This window comes from Harpegnathos saltator, unplaced genomic scaffold, assembly GCF_003227715.2.
Source record: "Harpegnathos saltator strain DR-91 unplaced genomic scaffold, Hsal_v8.6 scaffold539, whole genome shotgun sequence".
Lineage (NCBI taxonomy): Eukaryota > Metazoa > Arthropoda > Insecta > Hymenoptera > Formicidae > Harpegnathos > Harpegnathos saltator.
In genome coordinates this window covers 109536-123058 of record NW_020230359.1, presented here as the reverse complement: position 1 = coordinate 123058, position 13523 = coordinate 109536, and the positions used below count along the sequence as shown (strand labels likewise).

At 54.4% G+C, this 13523-nt stretch overlaps 1 protein-coding gene across 2 annotated transcripts in view; it reads left to right on the top strand.

The window, feature by feature from the left end:
* LOC105183546 (uncharacterized) overlaps window positions 1–13523 on the top strand; it is a 31578-nt gene that overhangs the window by 11070 nt on the left and 6985 nt on the right. The window contains exons 1-3 of one of the 2 annotated variants that reach the window (XM_025303252.1): window positions 6234–7006; window positions 10600–10801; window positions 11362–11499. In XM_025303252.1, the coding sequence (XP_025159037.1) occupies window positions 6976–7006; window positions 10600–10801; window positions 11362–11499 (371 nt within the window). In that variant the 5' untranslated portion in view covers window positions 6234–6975. Of the gene's footprint in view, window positions 1–6233; window positions 7007–10599; window positions 10802–11361; window positions 11500–13523 lie in introns of those variants that run through there. The other variant, XM_025303253.1, reaches the window with a different exon arrangement.

The following is a 13523-nucleotide window of genomic DNA, read 5'->3' as shown; positions in this document are numbered from 1 at the left end:
AATACATCGGTCCCGTCGATCTCGTCTCAACCGCCATATCGGGATGTCTGCGACGCTAATTGATGCCCGCTTCCTCAGCGAGCGGCGACGCGACGATAGCTAATAATCCGGATAATATTTCGTATAATAATTCGGTAAGCGCTCGGTGGCCTACCTCGGATTGTTTCTGCCTCGTTTTGATTAATGGCACGGCGCGATTCCCCGCAATACCGTCGCTAATTGCGATCGTTCTCTTGCCGAGTGAGCTCGCCTCGCTCTCGCAAGGGTATACGAAATAATGAGATACGGCGAGAGCGTCGAAAGTCGTTTACAGATCCGATGATCGATGACACCGGTGCACGCTTATACGCACACGCTTGTCTTTAAAGCTTCGCTCCATCATTTTTAATTAAGAGAGTTGAGCTTATTTGCTTATCGACGAGGCGTCTCATCGGGACATGGAATTCGTAATTACATTGGCGGGCTATTAATCTCGCTTCTTCTTCCTTCCCATTAACTCTCTCCTCCCCCCCCCCTCTTTCTCTCTCTCTCTCTCTCTTTCTCTCTTCATTTATTTGTATGCGTTTTTTATTCGAGCGATTCTCGATGTTTGCGCTGTGCGGGAATGATTTCAGCTTAGATCGCGGTTTTAAGCGCTTGTCTCGCGCGCGACGAGAAAAAGAGCCGCGATTGTACCATCGTTCCGCTTTCTTACCCTGTTTTTGCGGTAATTATTGCAGTAATTTTGCATGAAGAAAACCCGTGATAATGAACATGGAGAGGGGGAGGGGGAAGGGGAAGGGGGAAGATATGAGTGCGCCGAGGAGCGCGATCCGTAGCAAACGATGTCGTTTCTTATGTAACGCGCTCGCCGTCGCGAGTGCAAAGACGCGCGAGAATACGGTAATAAATAAATACATAAACGCGGAGAGACCGCGCGGAGAGCGTCATCGGCGTGGGTGTGCGGATATTTTCGTTCTAACCTAATTCAGTAGTTCTAGAGTTACACCGTGCCATCCTAAATATAAAATCTAGCGCGTGCTTGCGGCTGTAATATTGTAACGTCCCGGTCGCGCGACGCGCGACGCGCGACCGGCGCGCAACTGCCGATAATCGACTAATTACGCGGGCAATTATCCACCGGGGGCCGGATACTTTAATTGAACGCGCGTTTCTCTCTCGCCGGGGACCTTTTGTCCGTCGGGAGAATTAATTGAATCCGAGCCCTCCCCCTCCCCCGCGCGCCGCGCGGGCGTGATCGATCGAGATCGCTATCGTTACATCAGCTCGGCGTTACAGAGCGCGGTAGCCATGATCGAACCGGCTAACGATCCGGGCTGCCATATTTTCTCTCGAATTAGCGGATATGGCAATCGGAGGAGGGTTTTGCTCGATCTCGAGAACGATCGGTGCAGCTTGGCACGAGGGTGGAGAGAGGGAGATCGCGTCGCGCGCGAGGAAACCGAAGAGAGGAGGGCACCGAGTCACCGAGTGGGAGAATTTTCACATCGGCACAACTGCCAATCGCGATCACCGTTCGCGTTACCTGCGAGCGCGATTACGCAGCCGATTAAATCGCGGCATGAAGCAGGGCGTCGGTCTAAGGGGGACGGAGGAGGGGAGGAGGGGAGGGGGCTTGTGTCACGAGACGGTATTTTAAACGTGAGGAAAAAGAGAGACGGCGACGTTGCGCGCGCGCGCGCGTGTGTGTGTGTGTATGTGTGTGTATGCGTGTGCTGAGAAACATGCCAATCTGCGAAACGGGAAACTTAATTCTACCCTATGAAAATTACTTTTCGTTACATTGAGCAATGTGAGAGAGAGAGAGAGAGAGAGAGAGAGAGATTTCTACGTGCGCTAACGTTAACACCGCGAGCCGCGATCGTTGGAGCGACATAACGATGTATGCCGATAGCGATACCGGAGTAAGCGGGCAATAACGGGCAAACGTTCTCAGCACGTTGCGCCGAAGCGTGACATTTCGCATTCGGACGTGCTGGCTGAGAAAAGTTTTACGACCGGTCGACCCTCGATCGGCCAATCAAAGTTCCAGAAAGGTGAGTGAACGACGATCGCGCGCGCGAGATTCGCGATTTGTGATCGGCACCGGCTTCTTGTGATTATTTCTCGGGGCGAGATTGTTATCGGCGCCGGCGGTTCGCTTCAATTAACAATTTTTTTCCCGCCCGCTCGTCGACCGAAACTAGGTAAATGTACCGCGGCCAAAGGCGCCACATTCTCGAGACGTCGTTCGCGCATTAGAAATGCATGCTGGTTGCGTAGTACGCACGTTTTGCTCGCGCCGCGCCGCGCCGGCAGAATTTCTTCCGTTCGTTTGTGCGATCGCGCTCGTTGCACCGCGCAACTGCTGTTGCGAAACGATCGCCGGGCGCCGTAGAAAATTCTAATTTACACAAGGTGTACAACACCGGAGCCAACGGATGTCCTTTTAATCGCGTCTCTTACGCGGTCGATTGGGTAACTCGGCTTTCTTCGCCGAGAATGCCGAGAAAAGTCGTCGATTCTCCTCCTGATCTCTCCGCGAACAGGAGCGCGCGCTTATGACTTTTCGATTATTCAAATGAAGCAGCGACGAGCGAGGATACTGAAGAATGCGCTCGACGCGCATCGCATTAATCCCTCCCCGATGAGGACGTCCACGGGGACGCTCGCGAGTTGCGTCACTGCCAAATTAAAGGCGACATGTGTCGACTAATTTGTGAGGAAAAGACAAGCGGGACGTTTTAACGGTATCAGCGGGAAGTTTTGTATTCGTTTCGGATTTCTACCACGTGGGCGATCCAATTGAACCAGCCGTAAGCTTGTCCATAATCGTCTCGATAGAGAGAGAGAGAGAGAGAGAGAGAGAGAGAGAGAGAGAGAGAGAGAGAGAGAGAGAGAGAGAGAGAGAGAGAGATCTTTCTCGTTTTCATCTCTCCGAGAGTGCCGCACGAGGAGTGCACTAATCCTCGCTTTTAGCTGAATCACATTACTCGGCGTCGCATTTCGAAAGCGCACGGCGAGGAAGCACGGCTGGGTCGCGCGAAGAAGCCTCTCGCAGGTGTCCGACGCTACGCCACCGCATGACCGAATTGCGCTGCGGAATTATTTATCGTCCATCACGGCTAACGGCGATGATTAACGACCCCATAAAAGCGCGCAACAATGTTGCTCGGTCTACTTGAAATTCGAGGTGGATGAAATCCGGAATATACCTAGAGTGAATTATCGCCGTGCGCTGCGAACCGCTGAAATACGCAGAAATACAAGGTGGCCCGCGGCGAATCGCGTTGGGTCAGATCGCGAGTTTTCATTTGACAACAGCCGCTCTTCTCTCTCTCTCTCTCTCTCTCTCTTCTCGAGAGAGAGAGAGTGAGAGAGAGAGAGAGAGGGGGGGGGAGAGAGCGCCGACAATTAAATCGCTCTCGATCGCGGAGCGTCGTGATGTTGATTTTACCATCGACACGGCAGCGCGCAGGCAGGGCACTCGCATTTGCATGCGCGAGCAAGCATCAAGGATTAATCGAGCCATTAAGTATCAGCGCGATACATACGAGAGCGCGCCTTCGCCGTGCTTTCGCACCGTCCGCTGGTGGCCGTGGCGGCCTTCGATTTCGCTACGGGTCGCTCCGGGATCGTTCGGGAACCGGTAATAAAGCTACGCTCTCCACGTCGTTTGTCTATGGTAACTAATCCTCAGCGCCAAATTTATCACCCACGCGCGGCTGTGTGTGTGTGTGTGTGTGTTTCGTCAGCGGGCGGGCGTCCGAGCGAACTTCCGCTCGCGCGTCGTCGTTCGTCGGAGTAAGAGAGTATATGTATGTGCGCGCGTTTGTTCGAGACAAATCTGGGTCGCGTTACGCAATATCGTAAATACATAATCGGCGTGTACACCGCTGATAATTGCATCGCTATAAGAACAGGCGGACACGCGTGCGCGAGCGCCCGCTGTCTAAATAACAAACAAAGTCGGCCAGTCGGCGCAACACGTCGAGCCGTATCTCTCGCCTATTGTGAGCCGCGAGAGAGCAGCGCGTTTCCCGCGAGAGCGATGCGCCGATATTTCGCGCGGCTGTCGTCTCTCCGCGGAGGCGTACATTATATCCCGTATAGGTTAAACCACCCCGCCTACTTGCCTACGACGTGTCCCAATACCTGGCAGCGATATGTCAACAACTACTTTCAACTCCGCGTCAGCGTATAACGCGCGCGTTTATTTCGCCCGACGAGTTTAGCCCCGCTCGTCAATCGCGTAAACGCTATTCTACGTTGGAACGGTGAAATGCTCTGTACACGATTGTCCCCAGGTAGCGAGCTTGAGCTCGTAACTTCCGGAGCGGCGATCTCTCTCGTGAATCTCTCGATAATCGCGCGGAACAATTATCCGTAATTTTCGCAAAAATATGGATATCTCGCAGACAAAACTCCGCGAATGACGCTCGCGCCTGCTGCTCGAACCTGCGAGTCGTTTGTCTGGCGAAACGATCGCAATTTAAAGGCATTTTTGGAGACGCAGGATCGCCGTCCGAGGTGTAAACAGCCTCGAGAAAGTGCAAATAGCCCCGTATCGACTTCTCGCCCGATTTTTAATAATCTCATTAATTAAGTTCGCGCACGCATACTTGCGCGGCTCCGCGTCCGCCTCGCTTAATTCTGATTCAGTGCGGTTTCTCTCTCCCTCCTCTCTCTCTCTCTCTCTCTCTCTCTCTCTCTCTCTCTCTCTCTCTCTCTCTGTCTTCTCGAGGGCCGCGGTTACATCGCGCCCCGGTTCGATTATCGCCCATGGCATTATCCGACGCGAGCGCGGCCGAAATACGCTCGCCACTTTGTGCAATGGAGGCACGCAATAAATTGCGCACATTACGAGATGGACGGCGCGCCAGGAGACTCCGCACGGAGTGTGGGGAGCCCTGCAGGTATTACATGTCATCCGGTGCGCCACTGTGGGAAACCCAAAGTCCTTCTCTCTCTCTCTCTCTCTCTCTCTCTCTCTCTCTCTCTCTCTTATCTTTCCGTGTCTCTCTCTCTCCTCCGCCGGCGGAGGAGCCTTCAAGGCTCATTAACCCGAGAGATAGCGCGTTATGCCGGATTACGCTGTCTCTTCGTTAGCGCACTTATCGGCTCGCTGGTGTGCGACCGGCTACATGGATGTTGGTACTTGTCGGTGTATCGGCCGTCCCGTCACCGGCTGTTATCCGGAATGTACGCATGATGGAAGAAAGAGAGAGAGAGAGAGAGGGAGAAAGAGAGACTCGACGTAGTCGGTCGATATCGCGCGGAACTCTGAGAACGATTTTCACCGGATCTGCATCCGCGTTGCTTAACGCAGTCGTTTATTCCAGTCCCGTTGAGAAGAATCCGTCGAACGGACATACGCGCGACATACAATGACGCGCTCCGCAAAATACGCGACGTTTGCGCGCCGTGCCATTCATGAACGCGCGGCGTTACGTGAAGAATCTCAGATTCGCGACACGCGTCATTGGTTTCACGAGATCTAACGATCTCCCGTCTACCATCCGCTCGCGCGGCTTCCGGGAAAGTCGTCATCTTCGAGACGCTTCGTTCGAAGCTTCCCCGTTTCATATCGAAGCGAACGAGCCCGGTGCCGAGCTTGTGCTCCTCGCGCGCTGACGAGGCAAGATTTTAATTGGCCGGTCGCCGAGTACGACCGAGAAAGAAGCGTCCACCAACACCCTGATGAAAACCCTGAAAACTCGCCTCGCGACGGTGCAGTCGCGGTGTCGCGGGCGACGAGCCGAGGAATAAGAAGAAGACCAAGTACATACACACCAAGTGGCTTGCGCGCGGCTCGATTTCTCGTTGGTGGTTCGCGGGGTTAAATATACCCTCGTTGGTCGCATCATACACACCGAGAGCCGGCGGATTGAGAGGGAGAGGGAAGAGAGACAGAGAAAGCGAAAATAGAGCGAGAAAGATAGGAATTAGTCGCGCACACACACACACACACACACACACACACATACACACACACGCGTGCATACGCACGCGGCCCGCGAGTGGGAACGGGACGGGCGAAGGAACACGAAAGAGGGAGAAGAAGAAGAAGTAAGCAGAAGAAGGGAAGGAAGAAGAGAGAGAGAGAGAGAGAGAGAGAGAGAGAGAGAGAGGGCGGGAAAGAGAGGGAAGAAGTCGAGCTCTGCTATTACAGAGCACCTCCGTGGCCGCGGCGCACAGCCCGATATGGAGCAATCTCAGATTTCCATCCGCCCAAATCGAGAATATACGCCCGCGCCTCCGCTCGCTCCTCTTGGCCCGCGGAGGGCTGGTCGTTGTCGTCGTCGTCGTCGTCGTCGTCGTCGTCGTCGTCGTTTCTCTCGTCCCTCGGAGCGGAGGTGGAGGACGTCACTCTCTACGAGTCGGGGTTGTCGCTTGTCCATTCTCTCGCTCGTAACAGTGCCAAAAGTACGCTCAAAACGCATCGCTCCGCTCCGTCGCTCCCGTTTTTTCCCTCTCCGCTCTCTTCCTGCCCGTCTCATCCCTCCTTCTCCGTCTATTTACCGTCTTCCCACCTTCCTCGCGATTGATCCAGTTACCCGGCCTCATCCACCGGGAAACCCAACCACGTGCCCAGTGCTGCCTCTCGCCCTCTCCTCCTTGATCCATCGCATCCGTGATCGCCGCGAGTCGGAGTAGTGACTCTCGATATTCCGGTACGCCCGAGAGATCGCGCGAGCCGAATCGATCGAGCGTGGGCGACCGCGGGACCGCGTCGGGCGCGCGCGGCCGGCGTCAATCGGCCGGGAGAGTGATTGATCGCGGCTTGTGACTCGGACTTGTGCTCGACGGACGATGATCGGCCGGCCATCGACCGGCTCGAACACGGGAAATCAATCGCGCGCGAGGATCGCGACCCGAGTCGCGTCCACGTAGGACCGTCCGTGCGATCACGTTGCACGTTACGTTCGGTCGCCGCGAACTCGCAGTCTTCTTCTACTCTCTCAGAGGCTGGGACTCACCGAGAACAATACGTTCATGTTGCCGGAAAGCAATTTTCCCGTTACAGGTAATCGAGAGTGCGCTGATCGTCGAGTGTAAGAGGGAAACGATGTCACCGCTCTTCGGAGACCTATCGCGAGAACATTCGGAGCTGGGAGTGGAAAAGCTATGAGTGTATTTCTCGGCCGATCGCGCGCGTCTCTTTTTCGGAAGCGATTCGTCAGCCGTGGCTGGCGCGATGAAATAACAGCGGTTTGCTCGGCGGTTCCGAGCTCGGTGCTCACCCCTTTGAGGGAACGCTCGTCTCTTTCCGTAGCTCAATCTAGCCACGTGGAGGACGCCGCCGCCGCCGCCGCCGCCGCCTCCGCCGCCGCCGTCGCTGCCGCGCGTCGCTCTTTCTCTCTCTCTCTCTCTCTCTCTGCTTCGGTCTAACGCATAATTACAGATCTATAGCGACATGATAATCGGGCCAGTGGATCACGGCCCGTCGGGTAATATATAGCAAAATCGATCCCTGCGCGACGCGATTACGTGCGTGGCGACGTAGTGGGTTCGAGAATACTCTCGACGACGAGGACGCAACGTCGCGCGAGAGGATTTTTGTCCAAAGACTTTTTCCTCGGTCAATTGCATCACCTTGACACATTCTCAAGCGACGCGTCTGACTTTCCGTTTTTAACCTAGTTGCGCCTCTGCCAATAGAACGCGAGAGAGAGCACATGCTTTCCCGCGGAACAAACGCAACACGTACATACGCTCTCCAAATCGTCCACTTGTTGCCCGCGAATGTGTGAGATTCGGACGTTTGGACGTAACAGCGCCGGGAGGAAAAAAAACGCGAGACGAGAGAGAGAGAGAGAGAGAGAGAGAGAGGAGGAACGAGTACTCCTCGACATGAGTGTAAAATTACGAAACGCGAAATACACGCCGAATCTTGCAGCCGCTCGCAAATGCGGCCTCTGAACGCGGCTCGGATCGCCAGCTTCCCTCGAGGAAGAACAAACCGTCGATCTTTTCAACGCGACTGCCGATATTCCAGGCGCGAGAGAGCGTCGTGGCGCGCACGACGAGTGCGCTTCTGCGATCATAAAGGCATAGCGCGGCGCGATGCCATCAGCCATAATCCTAAATATGGAGTGAGAAATTTGAGAGAACCGAAAATAGTGGCGCTACGCCAACCGCTAAAAATAACCAAAAAATAAATTGTAGTTACGCGCTCGCCTGCATCATTCTATAACTGGTCTTCAATGAAAACGAGCCATCTCCCGCGTACGCCAATATTAATTTAACGCCTTACGCCGCGTATTTTCACCGCGTCTAACTTTCTTCTCTCCCTTCTCTTCTCTCTCTCTCTCTCTCTCTCTCTCTCTCTCTCTCTCTCTCTCTCTCTCTCTGTCTCTTTTGCACATTTCGGCTAGGTCGTTCAGAGTCCGATTTTTCGTCTTTTCTTCCCGCGACTGTAGGACATCTGGGAAACTTCAATTCCTCGAACACTCACGAGCTAGAGCTTGAACTTCGTGCAGCGAAGGCAGGCGGGGCGGGGGGGGGGGGCATCGTACAACTCGGATACGCAGAATGGTGAAATTGGAATTTTACGGATTCCACTTTTGGAACTCGAGTATTTCTGTATCTAACCTTTCTAAACCCCCCCCCCCCCACGATCGAGATCGAACGAGCTCGGCCTCGAGCATCGAGCGCCTTAAACCTTAAAGCGAAGTAAAGCAGTGACAGCCGATCTCGCGGGCGTCCCAAGGCGTGAAACTCGATCGACTAAGGCCAACTATGGCCCAGGAATTGCGGGTGTTGGGTGGGCCGCGTACGGGAGTGTGTCCGGTTCTATTTTCGTGCGGGAATATTTTTATCCGGCGGTGCTGCAAAGTCGCAGTATGTATAATACGTTTCTTCGTCTCCTCCGCGTCGTCTCCTTCTTTCTCCCTTTCAACCTCTTTCGTGCGCGCCGTTTCCTAACATCGCCGCGCCGGTCGCCGACGTCTCTCCGCATCGTTAACCCCTTGACTGCGCGGAGTCGCGTCTCGCACGTCTCGCGGTGCGTTAGTGAAATTATATAATACGCGAAACGATCGTCACCACGGGCCACGAGATACAATCGAAACGACAATTTTCCTCCCTTTTCGTCCGCACGCCACAAGGAAGCGCGGAAACCCGCCGAGCGTATCGTATTTCACGGAGGTTTATTATAAGTGTCACACGACGGACACGCTCGTGCTCGAGGAAAGAAAGCCCGATGGAGGCGGTTAACGCGCGACGATGAACGAAGCAGAGGGACGTTTCCGTAGAAGGGCACGGAATTTCTGGCTCTTGCGAGATTCCAAAGACCAGAGAGAGACTCCTCCGACGCGAAGATGCGCGCGCTCGCTCCCGCGCGTTCGCAGCCGCTCCCCGTCGATCCAAGCGCGCTCTCTTTCCTTCGCTCGACGTAGGCTGAATATAGAAATAAAAAAATCCCGTGCGACGACCATGAAGAAACACCGTGAAGCCTGTTCGTTTTCGCGGACAATCGCTCGACTGCGCTGGTAACTCGACTGCAGAGCGAAGCGACTACGCTTTTTTCCTTCGCTCGAATCGAAGTTGTTCCAAAACTAGCGAACCTACAGCCTCACGCAGATTCAATCGCGATTGCACGCGATATAACCGTAAATAGCCGACGCTCGCGCTCCGCCGAGGATGACGTGGTCCCCCTCGTGGGCTCGCAAAGGCGCCCGCAACGACGCGCGCGCGCGATCCACCGAGAATTCGATGACGGATCAGCCGGCGACGCGACAGGTGCGCGATGTCGAGCCGCGTCTCCTGGGCGCCGGGTCCTCCGTCGTAGCGTAGCGTCTTCGTTCGCGACGCCTCGCGGGATCGCCATTGTGCCGTTTCGAAGCCTTGGACGTCGTCGCGGCTTCGCCCACGCCGCGCGCTCGATGGCGCAACGACGCCGTCGCGGCCGCGGCCGGCGCAGCGACGCGACGAGCGAGAGCACGCTCGATCGCTTGTCCATTCGCATGCGGGCATTTGTTTAGTTTCTGCCATTTCTCACGCCCGTCAAATCGCACGCAACGCAACGCTCTCTTCGCGCCGCACGCGGCGGCATTAATCCGATGCTCATTAATACGGCACGGTTATGAGTATTCCGCAAGCGCAGCTCGCAGCGCGCCGGCACAGATCGACGTCGACCCACGCGCAACCTTTCCCGAGGAGATCCGCATTGCCCCGGCGGCGCGGCGCGGCGCGGCGCGGCGCGGCGGCGGTTCGCACGCGCCGAAAAAAAGAAAGTAGAAGCCGTTCGCACGACGCGAGGTGCGAGGCCGCCTTCCACGAGAGACTCTCCGCGGCTGCTGCCTTCCGCTCCCGTTTTTCTTTTTTTTTTTCCCTCCTTCTCTAGCGTCAACGAGCGTCCCGAAAGCAAAGCTCCGTTGAAAGTGGCCCGCGACAACGCGCGACAACGGCCGTCTATAAATGACAAACGTCGCCGCGCGAGATCCCGACGAGAGATATCCTCTACGACGCTCTCGTCTCTATTGCGAGACCGGACGTTGAACGTTGAATAACAATAATAATAGGTTCGCCGCGGGTCGCGATAGCAATTGTGCGAGAAGCGGCCGCCTTCGGGCGGACGGCTCACTACTCATCACGCTGACACGTTCGAATTTCCAGGCGGCACTATGCAGACCGAGGAAGTCGTGCCGCGCGCGCAGTCTATTGGCATAGACAGTGGTCTCACCGACGGCGCCGGTCTGCAGCATCATTTGCATCATTCAGTGCACTTACGCTGCCCGTTACCTCCTCTAATCCACATGGCCGTGAAGCAGGAGCCGCAGGAGGAGGAAGAGCGAGGTCGCGACGCGAGCACGCTCAGGTGAGTCGCCGCGCGATTCGAGCGTTTCACGCCGAGCCGAGACCCTCGCTCTCGTTCTCGTTCACGGGATCGACGATCCCGTCAAGCCCGTCAAGCCCGTCAAGCAGTGATACCGCGGCTGCTTTCAACCCCCCGTTAGTCGCAACAGCCAGGACGTAAACGCGCGTCCAGGCGCACAACGTGTTGCCGCGCGAGCGCCTCCGCGGCTCGCTTATCCGTTTTAACACCGCGTTTCTCGATTTGTTCTTGTCTTTTTCTCCGTATTTGACCCCGCCTGGTTCATCAGCTGAGCGCTAACGAGAGAAAAATTGCGGGCGCAAGAAGCGGCGGATAATCGGAGTGTCATGGATGTGTTTAGCCATTCATGGCTACGAAAAATAATGCGACTGACGGAGGGCTGTCAACAGATCCAATGAATCGACGACGACACGTTAAATCGCCTCGGTCGGGTGTTGCGCGCATTGATCCCACTTTAACCCCGCGTCTCTGAACCGAGTCTGATCGCGAGCCGCTTGCTTCGCGAGCGCCGGTGAACGAGAGTTCTCTTGTGATTTCGCCAGCTCGCAAGTGGATGCAAGCAACGCCGCGGTCTCGGTGGACAGCAAGCACGGACAGCAGGTGGCTCATCATCAGATCCAAGGCCTGGCAGAGAACTCCACGCTGACCGTTCCAGACCCCGCTGGTCGAGGACGACCCAGGTGATTCGACTGGTCTCTCTTCTACGCGCGACGACTTGGCCGTAGTTAAATGGAGCGGTACAAGCGAGATGCACGAGCGTGTCTCGCAGCGTCTTACATTGTCACGTCCGTCCGCATCAGCGCGGTCCGCGTTAACGACTCGGTTCTCTCCCTCCCTCTCTCTCTCTCTCTCTCTCTCTCTCTGCCGTATTTTGCTTGTTCTTTCTTTGGATTCTTCTTGTCGCGTCGCTAACGACGTCTTTAACGTAAAACCGGCAGTGGCCAGGAAAGTGCTTTAAATGGCCGTCGGCAAGAAAGACAGGCGCCGGGAAACTGGTTCGTGCCGAGCGAGTCTTCTAAAGTCGCGGACGCGCGCTCGCGCTCGAGCTGAGACGCGCGACGTGGAAAAAGTATTCGCGGATGTAGCGTCAGTGAAACGCGCCGCGAGCAAGAGAGTCGATCACCGTTATTATTGAATTTCATTAAACTGACCGGCTGGTCGACTAGAGACGCGATGGAGGAGGAGGAGGAGGAGGAGAAGAAGAAGAAGAAGAAGCGCGCGAGAGACACGCTCTCTGCATACGTGCGAAGGCGTCGCTATAAAGCACCGTTAAGGTGTGGTTCGGAATGCAGTCGCCGAGCAAATGCGCGTTAATGAAGGAGCGATATCAATTGCTCTACGAGCGCGAGCCACTTTGAATGCCTTTCTTCCCGCGAGAGGTTGATCCTCTCGGGCTCGTAAGATCACACGCACGATTTGCTTTCGACTCCCCCCGTCGCTTTCGGGTGTCCGCGACGCGAAGCACGAACGGGAAATGACGGATATTACGGATGCGGTTTTCTTTCTTCTCGCTCGTGATCCGACATTCCTCGGTCCTAGGATCCATTTCGTCACCTTCGATCAACTTGACTGACCGATTAAGTGTCAATTTCGTGACTGGTCAGCTCTGGTAAGTTCTGCTCAACGGCAAAACACGGTCGATTTCAATGGAATAATCGGCTGACCAAGTTGATCGAAGGTGACCAAGTGAGCCCTTTGCAGTTTCGCTAGATCTCTTCGGATCTCGTCGTCGTGAGTATTCGAGTCGGAGTTTTGGCTCGACAAGTACTGTCGAATTTGCTAATGGAACTTCGAGGTAAAACGCCAACAGACTGTTGTCCCACCTTGATGCCACAAATGGTTACGCTCTCCATATTGAGACTTGTGCGTGACGAAGTATTTATTTATTCAAGAATTATCCGATATTTGATTATCGCAAGATTCCACTCTTGCACTTCATCTTTACTTTTGAATTCCAATTCAACTTGAAGATATTAATTGCACAACTTGTGTGCTCGACTGCAAGTATGCGCGATAAGCAAATATTAAATAATTACTGTGGCTGAATAATCAGGGTATTAGTTATTTCTTCCTGACCCTTGGAAACTTCAACGAGCTTTGGATATTTCACAGGCCTCAGAAGAGAAAGGAGTTGTAAGGCTCTGAAGGAAGCGGTGTTGCGTAAACATTCGTAAGGTTTTAAATGTAGATTCGATATAATAACAAGGCTACAACGGGAATGAAAGAAAAAAAAAAAAAACGGGCGTTGGTAGACTCAAGGTGAAGCTCGCGTCGCAAGGAGCATTGTCAGAGAGACAAATATCAACACTCGTGATACTTGGGCCGGTATATTCGTAGTTGTGAATTATTTAAGATTCTTGATCGGAAGCATGATTAATTGCAGATTCGTTCTCGCGCGGACTACTGCTGCTCGGTTAATTGGATCGATATCTCTTATTGTACGAAATGGATTTTACGTCAGTTTCAGTTACATCGATCGGTTCTTTAATCGACAGAGTCAAGGAATGATCGAAGGTTCCTAAAGTTGTAATTATTTATCCAGCAATGAGAGACGAACCATGTGAATGACGGCTTTAGATTCTAAATTTCGACTGGGATAACTTTTTATCCTCAATAAATCGCGTCGCGCGTCCGTTCAAGTGCTTCCTGAGCAATGACAAATAATTCAACGTACCTGGAAATATCGCTGCCCACATCCTGACGT